Source organism: Microcaecilia unicolor, chromosome 2 (assembly GCF_901765095.1).
Source record: "Microcaecilia unicolor chromosome 2, aMicUni1.1, whole genome shotgun sequence".
NCBI lineage: Eukaryota > Metazoa > Chordata > Amphibia > Gymnophiona > Siphonopidae > Microcaecilia > Microcaecilia unicolor.
The window spans coordinates 191,279,523-191,294,099 of NC_044032.1; the positions used below are offsets into that span (position 1 = coordinate 191,279,523).

At 42.1% G+C, this 14,577-nt stretch overlaps 1 protein-coding gene across 1 annotated transcript in view; it reads left to right on the top strand.

Annotated features, from left to right (window-relative positions):
• ADAMTS19 (ADAM metallopeptidase with thrombospondin type 1 motif 19) overlaps positions 1 to 14,577 on the top strand; it is a 269,857-nt gene that overhangs the window by 102,984 nt on the left and 152,296 nt on the right. The window contains exons 8-9 of the mRNA XM_030192330.1: positions 5,414 to 5,519; positions 12,571 to 12,711. Of these exons, the coding sequence (XP_030048190.1) occupies positions 5,414 to 5,519; positions 12,571 to 12,711 (247 nt within the window). The remainder of the gene's footprint in view (positions 1 to 5,413; positions 5,520 to 12,570; positions 12,712 to 14,577) is intronic.

Consider the following 14,577-nt stretch of genomic DNA (forward strand, 5'->3'; position numbering starts at 1 on the left):
CACAGGCAAAGTCAGTAGGCAGGCAGCAGGTCAAGAGAGTAATCCAGGTACAGGCAAAGTCTGTAGGCAGACAGCAGGCAAGAGAGTAATCCAGGCACAGGTAAAGTCAATAGGCAGGCAGCAGGCAAGAGAGTGATCCAGGTACAGGCAAAGTCAGCAACAAGGGACAAGTAGATAACAAGCAAACTACTGAGCAAGTAACACCTACCAAAATAGAAGCCGAAGCATGGAGTCCAGGAAGAGCTCAGCTGATAAAGTGCTGGTGTCTGACATCAGCAGGAACCAGCAGGGAGAAGGAGCACAGCCATAGGACAAGAGCAGGGGAAGATGGAACCGGAAGACCAATAGGGGAGAAGCAAGGGAAGCCAGGCAGAGGGAGAGCAGACACAGGTGGGTGGAAGCAAAGCAATTAAGGAGCCTGCAACCACTGCTCTCTGAACAAACCCAGAGAAGAACTACACACACATGGCTGAGGGCAGTGCCAGTCGAGTGTGCATGTTGACGGGACCCCGCGCAGCCCGAGGACGCTGCTTGCGTTGAGGTAGGGTCCCACTTTCCTTGTACTGTAGTGCTGGCCTGGGAACCTGGGGCACACAAAGTGGGTTAAGGGCTTTGCGCCTGCCGTTGGCCTTGTTCTACTGAATTGGCTGAATCGGCTGGGCTGTCTTCTGGCTCAGTCCAGCATCTTCGCAGCTCTGTGACTGGTTGGCTTCTGGGTGGCTACTTGGAGGCAATGTTCTGAGCGCCTCTTCCCACCTTGGGGGGCGTTCGTTCCTCTCTCCGGATGGTTCCAGTCTGGTGGCACCCTCTGTTTGTCTGTTGGGGGGGGGGGGGGCGGACGGTGCCTCCTGGGCAGTAGTGGAGGTGGCCTTCCTCTGTTTTTGCAGCTTGGTTTATTGTCTGGAGGTTGAGGTCTAGCCCCTCTTTTTCGGTTCCATGGCGACCTGACTTTATTGCTTCCTGCCATTGCTCCATGGGGGCTGGAACGTGCATCATTCCCTCTCTTGAGGTAGCATCCTGGCATAAATGTTCTGCCTTTGGCTGCAATTCTTTCCAATCTCGACGTAACTGTTTCTCTTTCTTACAAGGGTGGGCTGGTTCCCTGTTTCATTGGGAGCTGTGACGCTTTCTCCTGATATAGGCCTACAAGTATGGGTTTGGCCTACCTCTGCCTTTCTCTCCACATGATTGTCGGACACCGTCCCATTGCAGACGTTGGACAGGGGCTTTGTGGGACCTTCCTCTTCTGAGACTGGGAAGTATATAGTTCCACCATACACTGGCATCACATGTGCCTTGGAGGTGGTTGACCGGCCCTCATTGCAGGTGGTTGAGGTTTTCTACATCTTGGCATGTCGCTGTTCCCTCCGCCACTGGAGGTCGGGTCTTACTCCATCCCTGGACGTTGGCCTTGTCTGCCTCTTCCTGCCAGTCTTATTTCTGGTAGTGGAGCTTTGCCGTGCATCTACTGTTGTCCGTGCCAGTCTTGGGCTGTCGGCCTTGACTTATTTCTGGTGTTGGGCATCTCTCAGTCTCTGGTTGTTGGGCATAGCTCCCCCGCTGGGTACGAAGCTTTACTCCACCGTCGGTGGTTCAGCCTGGTTACATCTCTGGTTATTGAGTCCTGCTCCATCTCTGGGCATTGAGTCTGCTTCCGTCTTTGGAAGTACATCGAACCTAGCTCCAGCTCCAGATGTCGAGCGTTGCCCTGCCTCTGGTCATTGGGTCTGGCTATAGGGGATTTCGGCCCTTCTTTTCTCTGGTTTCATGGAGATGACTTCTGTCCTGGTACCTCTGGCCTTCCCCCGGCTCAGCACGTTGGAGCTTCTGCTGTCTCTGCCTGTCGGGCCTTGCACCTGTCACGGCATGGCAAGCCTTGCTCCGTCTCGGCACATTGGAACTTGCACTGCACTTCGGGCCTTTCTCCATCTCGGCACATAGGACCTGACTTCATGTCTGCACGTCGGGCTTTGCTCTACCTTGACACGGTGTGGCCTTGCTCCTTAATTTTATATATATATATATATATATATATACAATAAGATATAGTAGGAATATAAGGGCAACAAGGGGTAATAAAGACAGAGGGGAAGATAGTGTGAGTGATGTAGGGGGAGGCTGCAGAATTCTCACTGATTGATAAAATACCTACTGTACCTGAATATATACACCATTTCGATAGCTTTCAGACTTGCAAGATTCCTTTTTTTAATGAACTACATTTTTTGACTAGCTTTCAAAGGCCATTACCTACTTCCTCAGGTCAAAACAATCTACCAGATTCTATATAGCATGCCTAGTGTTCCACGCTGAAATTTAAGCGTATTCCATAACAATGCGCATAACTTAATTGGCTTGACAAGCTAACCAGCATTGATAACAGCACCTAACAAGCAATAATGAACACTAATTGGCAATAATTAAAGTTTATGTGCACAATTCTCAAAGTGTATTCTGTAACGAACTGCGCCTAAATTCTAACGTGCACAGTTCAAAAGGGGCGTGATTATGGGCATTTTGTGGGCATTCCAAAATTTACGCTCATAGTTATAGAATATGTCCCAGTACACGTACTACTACTACTACTACTACTACTTAACATTTCTAGAGCGCTACTAGGGTTACGCAGCGCTGTACAAATTAACAAAGAAGGACGGTCCCTGCTCAAAGGAGCTTACAATTTAATTAACGAAATGTCAAGTTGGGGCAGTCTAGATTTCCTGAGTAGAGGTGTAGTGGTTAGGTGCCGAAGGCGACATTGAAGAGGTGGGTACAAGGATTTAAGCCATATTTTTATTGATGTAAATGAAAGCACATAGTTTTAGGTGCAGGGATATCAACTAAGTGTATTCTATATACTGCACCTAAATCTAGGTGCCGCTTATAGAATATGCTTAACTGGCAATGTTTACCGTGCAGATTTTTTAGTTGCCTAATATAGAATCTGGCCCAAAATGAGCAAAATATGATAATAGAGTATATAAATGAAACTCTTCTTAAAGGTGGTCAATAACTCCCAATAAATAAAATAGATAAAAATACTCCAAAGCCAGTCTCAAGGGCCTGAGTCTTTTGGATTGGGGTATTAAGGAATGATTTTGGGTCCAAGGGGCCTTATGTTTCAGATCAGAGATAGGAAAAGGATCATGGGCCAGGGGCCCATCCATCATCATCTGAGAATGGGTGGGAAGTGAGATTAGATGGCAGAGTCCTATGTTAAATTTCACCTTATCTACCCCACCCTCTTCCCGTGAGACTGTCATTGGAATGCTTTGATGTTTTGCTCATATATACTGTTTATCAACATTTGCTTATCTCTGACCTGAAGAAGGGTTACCTTTGAGAGGTAATCAAAAAAAATGTATTGTTAGTCCAATAAAAAAGGTATCATTGTCACGACTGTGGTCATGACCCCACTTTCGGACTCACCTTGTCTTCCGGTGGTCAGCTTCAGAGGTGGCTCCAGTCTGTTTTGTCTTTGCATTGTTGCCTCTACTAGCACTTCTGTGTTTCAAGCCTCTCTCTGGTATTCTGTGTGCTTCAAGCCTCACTCTGGTGTTCAGAGTGTTTCAAGCCTCTTTCCTGTATTCATGATATCATTAGTGAAGGCCTTCATAAGGAAAGTCAGGGCCTTTGTAATGCCAAAGGTCTCCAGGTTTTCCTGTGTGCTTGTAGCACTTCTGCTTTGTTCCTTGTTGGTGTGATTATGTAGCATTTCTGCCTTGTTTATTGGTGGTGTGCTTGTGTAGCACTTCTTGTTGGTGTGCTTGTATAGCACTTCTGCCTTGTTTCCTAGCCTGTGTAGGCACTTCTGCCTTGTTTCTTTTTTTTTTTTCTAGTGTGCCTGTGTGGCCTCCCTTTTTCATTTGAGTGGCTGTGTGGCCTTGCCTAGTGTTCTGTCTAGTCTGCCTTGCCTAGTGTTCTGCCTAGTCTTCCTTGTCTAGTGTTCTGTCTAGTCTGTCTTGCCTTGTATTCTGCCTAGGCTAGTGTTCTGTCTAGTCTGCCTTGCCTCGTGTTCCGCTTCGTTTGTTCTGCCTTGAGTTCTGTCTAGGTCCTTATTTATTTGCTTGTGCTTGCCTTTAGCCCTTGTGTTTCTGTGGGGTCCAGTGCAGCTTTGCTGCTTGTACATATTCAGCCTTCTTGTGTTTGCCTCTGCCTGTGTGTACGTGCCTTCTCTTTTGCCTTCTGCCTTTGTGCTTGGGTTCCAGTTCAGCCTTGCAGCCCGTATGAGAGGGTTCCGGTGTGCATGAGTTCCTGTTCGGCCTTGCGGCCCGTTTGAGTGCCTTTCTTGTAGCTTTACTTGGTTCTGCTCAGGTGTACCCTGTTCCTACCTAGCCAAGCTCTGTTTGTGTGTACCTTGTTCTTGTCTAGTCAAGCTCTGTTCCTGTGTACCCTGTTCCTGCCTAGTCAAGTGCTATTTCTTTGTCTTGCTTGTGTGCTTATTGCACTTCTGATTTGTTCCTGCCTGTGTGCTTATTGCACTTCTGGTCTGTTCTAGTCCTGCCTCTTCAGTCCAGCCCTGGTTGGAAGGTTTGTCAGCAGCGGCCCAAGAGCTCACGTTTCCCTGAGTCCGTGACAATCATCTTATTTTCTTTTCTATGTTTTATTTTACTTCTATTGATTACCTATATAATCCTTGAAATTCTCAATTAAAACACTGGACAAATGAGGCTAATTCAGTTTAATAAATGTAGAACCAATATAATTTGTGCTCTTTAATGCTTGTTATCCAACATAATTACACATCTCAATGACTGCTACAGTCTTAAGATATAATATACAGATTTACAAATCTGGATCCCACTAGATCCTAAACAAACTTATGTTTGGTGGTTGCAAAACCTAGATTTTACATATGAATGCAGCTTTTTAGTTTTATTGTAGCATTGCTCTCCAGTGTTAAACTTGATTGTTTCCATTAACATTAAACTGTAGATTAGCATATCACTGGATTCTGTATGGTTCGCTTAAAGTTGGGTGCACAATTATGGGTGCTTAGAGATCTGTGTGTAAATTATGAGCCAATTAGGAAATAACAATCAATTCTTGGTGTTAACAGGCACTTAATTGGCAGTCGGGACTTATTCTTGTCTCTGCTCTATGCCTTATTCTATAACATGCTCACTTAAATTTCATGACATGAGTGGGCCAGGAGCATTCCAAGAAATTAGGCGCAATGTTATAGAATAATGCCATTTATGTGCTTGTCATCTGTTAGGTACAAACATGTACACCAGCTTTTGGCAGGCATAAATACTCTTGCGAAATGCATGCTAAACTAGTAATCTGTAAAGATCGTTCCGTGCAGAGCACTCTTTACACACTATCTTAGCACAGATCATCCTGGCATCTGACTTTGGGGCCATGTATGGAATCTACACTGTAGTGATTAACTGTGCTTGCTTTGTTTTAGGCATCGCATATTTAAATGGTATGTGCAGCGAGAAAAGAAAGTGTACTATTGCAGAAGACAGTGGTCTGAATCTGGCATTTACCATTGCACATGAAATGGGTCACAAGTAAGTTAGTTTTATAAAAGTCATGACCTTCCTTTGTGAAACCTTTTATTGAAAACCGTGAATGGCTTTGTGTTGAGTAGCACTCACCTGGAGGCCTATGGAAAGAAATCAAGGGAAAAGTTCATGCTTCCAGAAATTATTAATTTGGAGTCATGCTTGATAGTTTCAGTGCAGTTTGCTTAAGTGGCTAGAGTCTAAAGACAGCAGAGTAAACTTAAAATATGAAGTGGAGCCAGTGCATCCAATGACACATGAATAATGATGTGCTATGTCCTACAGGCACACTTTTCTAAGCAGTTCTAATAAAGCTGTCAAGTTATGTGTTGAGCTCCCTTTGATATTAGTTTTGCTTCTACCTGAAGCCTTTGAATTGTGACATTTTAGTATGCTAGAGTTTGGAAAACAGTTGCAGGTTTTCAGCCCAGTCCTTGGAGCACACCCAGCCAGTTGGTTTTCAGTATATCCCCATTGTATTCAGTAGGGGTATCCTGAAAACACTAACTGACTGGGTGTGCCTTGAGGACTGGTTTGAAAACCCAGTCTTACACTGTGGAATTTTGCTTACTTATAGGGGCCTAAATTTGAACGATAAAATAAAGACTTTATAAAGGAATCAGGTTGTAATGGAATTTTTTTAGAAGAAAAACATCCCTTTAGTCTGGACTGGTCCTTTGGTGACATAATAGAAGGAAAATTAGTTCTTATCTGATAATTTTCTTTCCTTTAGTCCCAAAGGATTGGTCCAGAACCCACCCTTTTTCTCTCTTCAGCTTGATTGTTTGTACATAGTTTTTCTATTCCTTGTTTCTGGGGCTTGGGTTTTGTCCTCTTTAAATTGTTCTTTATATTCTTTAGATTATTTAGCGACTGGAGATTTTTGGTTATGAGTCAGTTTTTATACTGCTTAGCTATCGAATACTTGCTGAGTTCTAATGCACAGGTGCTTGTATGGCACAGCTCGCTAGTGTTCTCTAACACAGTAACATAGTAAATTATGGCATATAAAGACCTGAATGGCCCATCCAGTCTGCCCAATAAGATAAACTTATTTTACACGGTATGTGATACTTTCTATGTATACCCAATTTTCATTTGTCCTTACCATTCTCAGGGCGCGAACCGAAGAAGTCTGCCCAGCACTGTTCTTGTACTAAAAGTTCTGAAGCTAACGTCGAAGCCCCTTAAATTTACACTCTAGCCCATCCATATCTATTCAGTTTCAATCAGGACGTAGACTGTAGAAGTCTGCCCAGCACTGGTTTTGTTTCCCAATTAGCGGCGTTGCCACCCAGTGTCCGCTAAAATTCCATAGATCCATTCCTTCTGAACAGGATTCATTTGTGTTTATTCCATGCATGTTTGAATTCCATTACCATTTTCATCTCAACCAGCTCCCACAGAAGGGAATTCCACATATCTACCACCCTTTCCATGAAAAAATACTTCCTGACATTATTCATGAGTCTGCCCCCCTTCAACCTCAATTCAAGTCCTCTAGTTCTACCTTCTTCTTTTCTCCAGAAAAGGTTTGTTTGTAGATTAATACCTTTTAAATATTTGAACGTTTGTATCATGTCACCCCTGTTTCTCCTTTCCTCCAAGGTATACATGTTCAGATTGGCAAGTCTTATACGGTTTGCAATGCAAATCCCATACCATTTTTGTAGCTTTTCTTTGCACCACTTTCAGTCTTTTTACATTTTTAGCAAAATATGGCCTCCAAAACTGAACACAATACTCCAAGTGGAGCCTCACTAACGACTTGTAGAGGGGTATCAACACCTCCTTTCTTCTGGTTATACCCCTCTCTATGCAGCCTAGCATCCTTCTGGCAACAGCCATCGCCTTGTCACAAAGTTTCTTCAACTTCATATCATTTGACACCAACACCCCAAGGTCTCTCTCCTGAGTCAAGCTTTCTAATCTCTCCCCTCCTATCCGGTATTCCTCTTTTGGGTTTCTGCACCCCAAGTGCATCATTGTGCACTTCTTGGCATTAAATTTTAACTTTGAAAATTACAGAAGCCGTTTTTCGTTATTTTTATATATATTTTTCTTGCTTTGTTTTAATTAAACCAAAATCATTCTATAGTGAATATTGGAAGTGCTCAGTAAAAACACACATATTACTCCGGCTGGTCAACTCATAAATGATATGTGATAGTAAACATTATAGTACTCCAGCCCTGCCTTCCGTCCTAAAATCTATACATTATAGTCTCTGGGGAATAACCCTTGATGATATAACTATGTCACAATTCTTTTTCAGATGAAGTACTTAACTTAAGGCTGGTAGCGTGTAGTCTCCCAATCGTTGCTTAAATGTTCATCGATAGCCTTCCAGAACTCTATGGGTGTGTGAAAACGTGAAACGTGATTATGTGAAATCTGTTGACTCAATATCTCTTTATGTTCAGCTCTCGCTGCATCTTTTCTCCTGTTCTCAACACAACTTGTGTTTCGCTATACATCGCTTCTTCTGGAGAACTCAATAGAGTGGGGGACTGCTCCCGCGTTATATAACATCAATCTGCAACAATATGCAAAAAAATAACACTTTATCCACTTCACAAATTCATTCTCAGTAGGGTTATAAACCGTCGTTCTTCGTAGCTTAAGACATTATTATATATCAAACATTCAAACTGTCTGCTGTGTGTTCATCATTGTCATGGTGCACCTGATAGGTGGATCGCCAGTCACTCCCGTGGCTAATGGTAGAACCAACGCCAGCGCATGCGCTTCTCCTTAAATACAGTTCATACAGATAACGTGTACTGTTGTCATTCGTGCAGCCATTCAATTTCTCGATTCAGGCCTCATGGAGCCACAGTGTCCCATTGAAATATCAACCTTTGTTCTCTGTGTTTTAAGATTTTTGCTATATTGCCTCCACGTGACATATCTATCTGTTTCAGTACTGTATATTTTAATTCTGAAATATCATGATGTTGAGCGATCCAATGATCAACTAGAGGAGTTTCCCTTTTCTGTATCCTTAGATTACTAATGTGCTCAGCAATACGTTGTTTGATTTTTCTAATGGTATATCCAATATACCATTTGTTGCCTGAGTTCAGAAAATGGAAATGCTGAACTAGGGGGTGGGGCGATAGGAGACTGGGGAATAAAAGAGACGGACAGCAGTAGGAGTGCTGGAGAGGGAAATGGGAAAGCTGGTAGGTAGATGAGAGCTGAAAAGGGGTCTAAGGACTAGAGGGTGAGAGAGAGGAAAAATGAGGGTAAAATCAAATGGGCAGATATAAACATAAGAGAAAAGTGGGGGGAAAAAACAAAAAGTAAAGATTAGTGGCAGACAAATGTAGAGAACAAGAGGAGAGAGAAGGAATGGCAAGGTAAACCTGATAAAGACTGAGAAAAGGGAAGTGGAAAAAAAGGCTGGGACCAGCCCAAAAAGAAAGAAGATAAATGCCCTAACAGCAAAGGTAGAAAAGAAAAATATTTAATACTTTTTAAAGATTGAAACACATTTAGTTTGTGAAATGTACATCTTTTTGTAGAGTACAGAAGAAAATGTATTTTCTTTCTCTTTCACCAGTATTGCACTTCTTATAGAGGCTGGTTTTCTTGGGCTGAGGTGGTTCTCCATTTCATTTTTTTGTGGTCTCCTATTTTGTATCAGGTGAGGGTCTGTCCATGTTCTGCATGTGCAACTGGGGTGAAGGATTGTGCTAGCATGTAGTACGTTAAGAATCTGTAACAATACAGTTTGTTCCAATTTCCCAGTAATAGGTGCATTGGTGGGCCCAGTGTAATAATTATGACACTGTTTTTGCATAGGTGGGTTAGGACTGTTATGGTCTGGTAAGTTTTCTATATAGGTTTTTAATATCTTTTTGCAGGGTTTCTGTGCTATTTTGCAGTGCCTAGCACTATATGAAAGCAGGTTCTTAACAATGTGAGCATTTTTATTTTGGGTGCCATTACCCCCCCCCCCCCCCCCCCCCCCCCCCCCCGCTCCAATCTGATTTAAACAAAGTGCCTGGCAGTGGAAGGAGTGTATGCTGTCCCCGAGGTGATAATCATAATTTGAATATTTTTTGTACGGTGAGTTGTAAGGGGAATACAGAACTGGAGATACAGGGCTTATATTGGGATTTTGTCCAATCCTGAGAATCCAAACCATGCCACACAGAAGAATTTGTTTGAATTATGATATCAATTATAATGACAATTTTACTTGGCAGCTGAAATTAGTTGGAGGGGGAGGGTTTCTTTATGCATAGAAGACCATTGTGTCTTATATTACTAATTTAAAAGTGGGGTGGTGAATATGATAAACAGAAATGTCGCCTTGGGCTTGCCCCCCTGTTGTCACCCCAAATATTTCTGTGTAGAGATGCCACTGCTGATGTTCCTCCATAACTGCTATGATCTGGATGTCATTAGCAGAAATAAAAAAAAGTGTAAGTAAAACTCAAATTCCCTGATTATAGACGACAACAGGAGAATATATAATTCCTAGTATTAGAATGTATTTTAATGCATTTCAGAGAACAGATGGTAACTTATGGCAGGAGTCATCCAAACTAGTGTCACAGTTTTTCAATAACATAATCTTCTTCCATTGTGAAGGATAAAGTTTCTGTTTTCCCTCTGTTACATAATTTATTTTGTTTGAGAATCCATTTTTTAAAATGTTTTTTTGCATAGCACTACATACAAATTCCTTATACTTAATTGTGAATCTTGCACTTGGCATGAATTGTACTTATGGAACTTGTAGTAGTAGTAGTGTTGTCTTTGCTGATGAATGTGTCGTCACTCTATAACAGCACTATCAAAAACTTTGAAATCCTCCCAAGAGGATCATTTATCAATTATATGATTTGGTTTCCTTGAAATCCAAGCCTTCTGCGAGTTCTTTATGACTAGCTTTGGAAACCATTGCTTTTGATTTCTGACAGGAAAAATGCTTGGGGTTCTGTTTTCAGAGTGTTGTTACAGGTATAGAATGGGAAAACTATTTTGGAAATAAGAACCGTAATGTCCATTAATTAATTTTTATTTGGGAGATACTCAAAAAATGATAAAGAAGAATTGATGCCTCTAGTATGTTCTAAAATGTTATCATCTTTATCTTTTTACCCTTAGAAGCCTGAGGGCTAGATGGTTGCTTCCTCCAACTTACACCTTTGGTGCTGCCTCCTGGCTGGCATGGGGCCATCACAGTATCAGCAGCCCTCTTTTCTCCTCTGGCTTTCCTCCTTGGGCCTAATCACATTACCCAGGCCAGCTTTGCCTCTCATTTGCAGGAATTTATATTGCACTGGCTTGCTGGCTCAGTGGTAGTGCTGCACATTACCAGGAGGCAGGTCTCCAGTAGTGCTCTTGTCAGGTCTTCCACTCCCCAAGTTGCTTGCTTAACATTGCCATCTAGTGACAGTCATTGCAGGGTTCCAGAAACAATCCTGATGCATGTTCCCCTGCCAGAGATTATCACTACAATGACCAGACTTAGATTGCTTATGTACAAAACTAATAAATCACAAATCAACCCCCACAGTCTATGGTAATTAGTACTGATACAACAAGTTAGAACCAAGACTATTCACTGCTACTAGAACACATTTATCAGTAATGTAAGCCCAAACATATGAACTCAAAAATGTGTCTTTATTTTCAAAATATTTTTTTAGGATTTTTTCTTTTTTGCTTTCTTAAAAGTTTTTTTAAAGAGTACCCTCAGCAACAACCACTATTTTTTTAGGCAATACTGTTTTATTGCCAAGTGGCATAGCACCTCTTACAATTAAACAAAAAAATCACAAACAGCTGAAGTGGGATTTGAACCTGGGTCCCATGGTTCTCAACCTGCTACTCTAACCATGAGGCTATTTCTCTGTCCACGGGCATCTGTGTGGCCATTTTATATCATGGATGTTCCTATGCTTCCACAAAGATGCCGATGTCCCTTGTTTAGCCCTGTTCAAAATTTGGACCTTTTAGTTTGTAAAATGGATGTTTATGCTGGATGTTACCAGTACGTGGATGTGCATTTTTCATTTAGAGCAGGCTATATGTCATCAGATCCTGTTCTAAAATACATGAGAAATGGATATTCATATGTGACATACTGACTTGGATATCCATATTCTGATTTGAACGTTCTTTCTAAAGTGCCACTCTGTGTTACTATATAATGTACAGATTATATGATACAGGCAGTGACAGCACACTGCCTGACATCTTTCAACTGTTTTTATAAATGCCAGTAAACTATAACATGCTGATCTGTACATTAGATAAGATCCAGGCAATTTTCAAAGCTGTTTAACTGGGCAAATAGAGATCTACCTGGTTAAATTGGCTTGTATGAACAAATTACCCTAGCTGAAGGTATACACAGGCTTCCACAGTGTGCATAATTATATCCAAGTTAAAAAGAGTTGTTCCAAACCATGTGGTTGAGGTGGCAGTGTATTGCATAGATTGGGGAGGAAAACAATACGTTAACTTAGAATGTTCAGACTTATAATGTTCAAAAATACTCTGTCCTTTCCGCTGTCCACAACTAGAAAGTGCAAAGGTGCTTCTAGAGTGCATCATTAAACCAGCAAATTTTCAAAAAGAAATAAACAGGGTAATAGTAACATGTACTTGGGAACTACAAGGGCTATTTCATAGTTGCCCTCAATATAAGCAAAATGTTCCCACAAAAATCAGTCAGGGTCATTTTATTAACAGTGTGTGCTAATGGGAGTTATTTGCTACAAAGCCCATTACACAAAATGGGCCCTGCGGCAATTAACTTCCTTTAACGGCATTAAAGCATATGTTAGTGAATGACCCCCAGTATGTTTTTATTATGAGCCTACACTTTAGCAATTTCTTAACTAACAATGGGGTCCTTTTACTATGGTGCGCTAATGAATTAGTGTGCGTTATGTGCCATGCAGCCCATAGGTATACACCATTGTTACATAAATATTGTTTCACATTATCTTATTTATAATTGATTTGTGGGACAGTGTATCCTAATTTGATCAATTGTATTTATTTTTTTATTTTCAATAACTTTTAATCTTAGCATGGGAATAAATCATGACAATGAGCACCCATCCTGTGCAGATGGTGTCCATATCATGTCCGGGGAATGGATAAAAGGACAAAATCTGGGTGATGTATCATGGTCCCAGTGCAGCAGAGAAGATCTTGAAAGATTCCTCAGGTATTTCAAGTCACAGCACCATATAATGCACTGTTTTACTTTTACTATAAATAGTTGTTGGATTGATATCACAGTGTGCTTTCTGTCTATTTCCAAATCAGATGAGAAATTTCATTCAAATATGTAAATGCCTATGGGGGTGGGGGAGCATGTAGATCCAAGATGGCACTGTGACCAGACACAGCTTCATGCTCCTTACCTCTCCGTCGTTCTTCCTGGTGTGAATTTTTGAGATTCCCCTGGTGCTAAGGGGAAGAAGAGAGAAGGAGTGGTGTTGCAAGTTTCTCCGAATCCACTGTTGAACCGGACGCTGAGGCAGATGACTTTGGAGTAGTTCTGTTCTTCTAGTGTTGCAGTGATCACACCCTTAAGTATCAGTGATCACACCCTTAAGTATTTTGAATTTTCATAGGGCTCCTTTGATAGTTCCAGTAGATATGTTGCACAAATATATGCTTGAAATATTGAAGATACTTGCAAAATTTTTGCCACCAGTTGTAAAGGCTCAATATTTGACCCTGTCATCACAATCTGGCTCTGTTTTTGTTTGAGAGAGAGCATTCAACAATGAATATCACCGAGTTCCTGGAATTCTCATTGGAAGTGGTGACCCAGAAGACTATCATATTAGCAACATTTGCCCTGGAATTGACCAAACCTTAGTTCTTAAGTCCTTTTTTCATGTTATAGATGAGAAATGTTTTTGGTTCAGAAATTAGAGTATTTCTTGATTTAGCTAGAATTACCCAGAAAAGGTCACCAGGAGTTCTGGCCTTACATTCTAGGTCTGAAGTTTATATTGTGATTTCCCTCTTCTTGTGTTGTTGTATCTGATAATAATGGGCTCATTTTCGAAAGAGAAGGACGTCCATCTTTCAACATAAATCGGAAGATGGACGTCCTTCTCCCACGGACGTCCAAATTGGTATAATCAAAACCCAATTTTGGATGTCTCCAACTGCACTCCGTCGCAGGGACGGCCAAAGTTCAAGGGGGCATGTCGGAGGCGTAGCAAAGGCGGGACTTGGGCGTGCCTAACACTTGGACGTCCTTGACCCATAATCGAAAAAAATAAGGATGTCCCTGATGAACACTTGAATGTTTTCACCCAGACGTGTTTTTATTATGACTAAGGTACAAAAAGGTGCCCAAAATGACCAGATGACCACTGGAGGGAATTGGGGATGACCTCCCCTTACTCCCCCAGTGGTCACTAACTCCCTCCCACCCTCAAAAAACATCTTTAAAAATATGTTGTGCCAGCCTGTATGCCAGCCTCAGATGTCATACTCAGGTCCATGACAGCGCCTGCAGGTCCCTGGAGCAGTTTTAGTGGATGCAGTCCACTTCAGACTGGCGGACCCAGCCCCATCCCCCCCTACCTGTTACATTTGTGGAGGAAAAAGCAAGCCCTCCAAAACCCACCAGAAACCCACTGTACCCACATCTAGGTGCCCCCTCTTCACCCATAAGGGCTTTGCTAGTGGTGTACAGTTGGGGGTAGTCGGTTTTGGGGGTTTCGGCACACAAGGTAAGGGAGCTAAGTACCTGGGAGCATTTTGTGAAGTCCACTGCAGTGCCCCCAAGGGTGCCCTCAGTTGGTGTCCTGGCATGTCAGGGGGACCAGTGCACTAGAAATGCTGGCTCCTCCCATGACCAAATGGCTTGCATTTGGCCGTTTTTGACATGGACGTCTTTGGTTTCAAAAATCGCCGAAAGTCAGAAACGTCCATGTCTAGGGACGGCCAAATTTAAGGCTTTGGACGTCTCTGACAATATTTTTGAAACGAAAGATGGACGTCCATCTTTTTTCGAAAATACAGGTTTCCCCGGCCCTGAATTTCGCCGTTTTGGAAGCACGTCCAA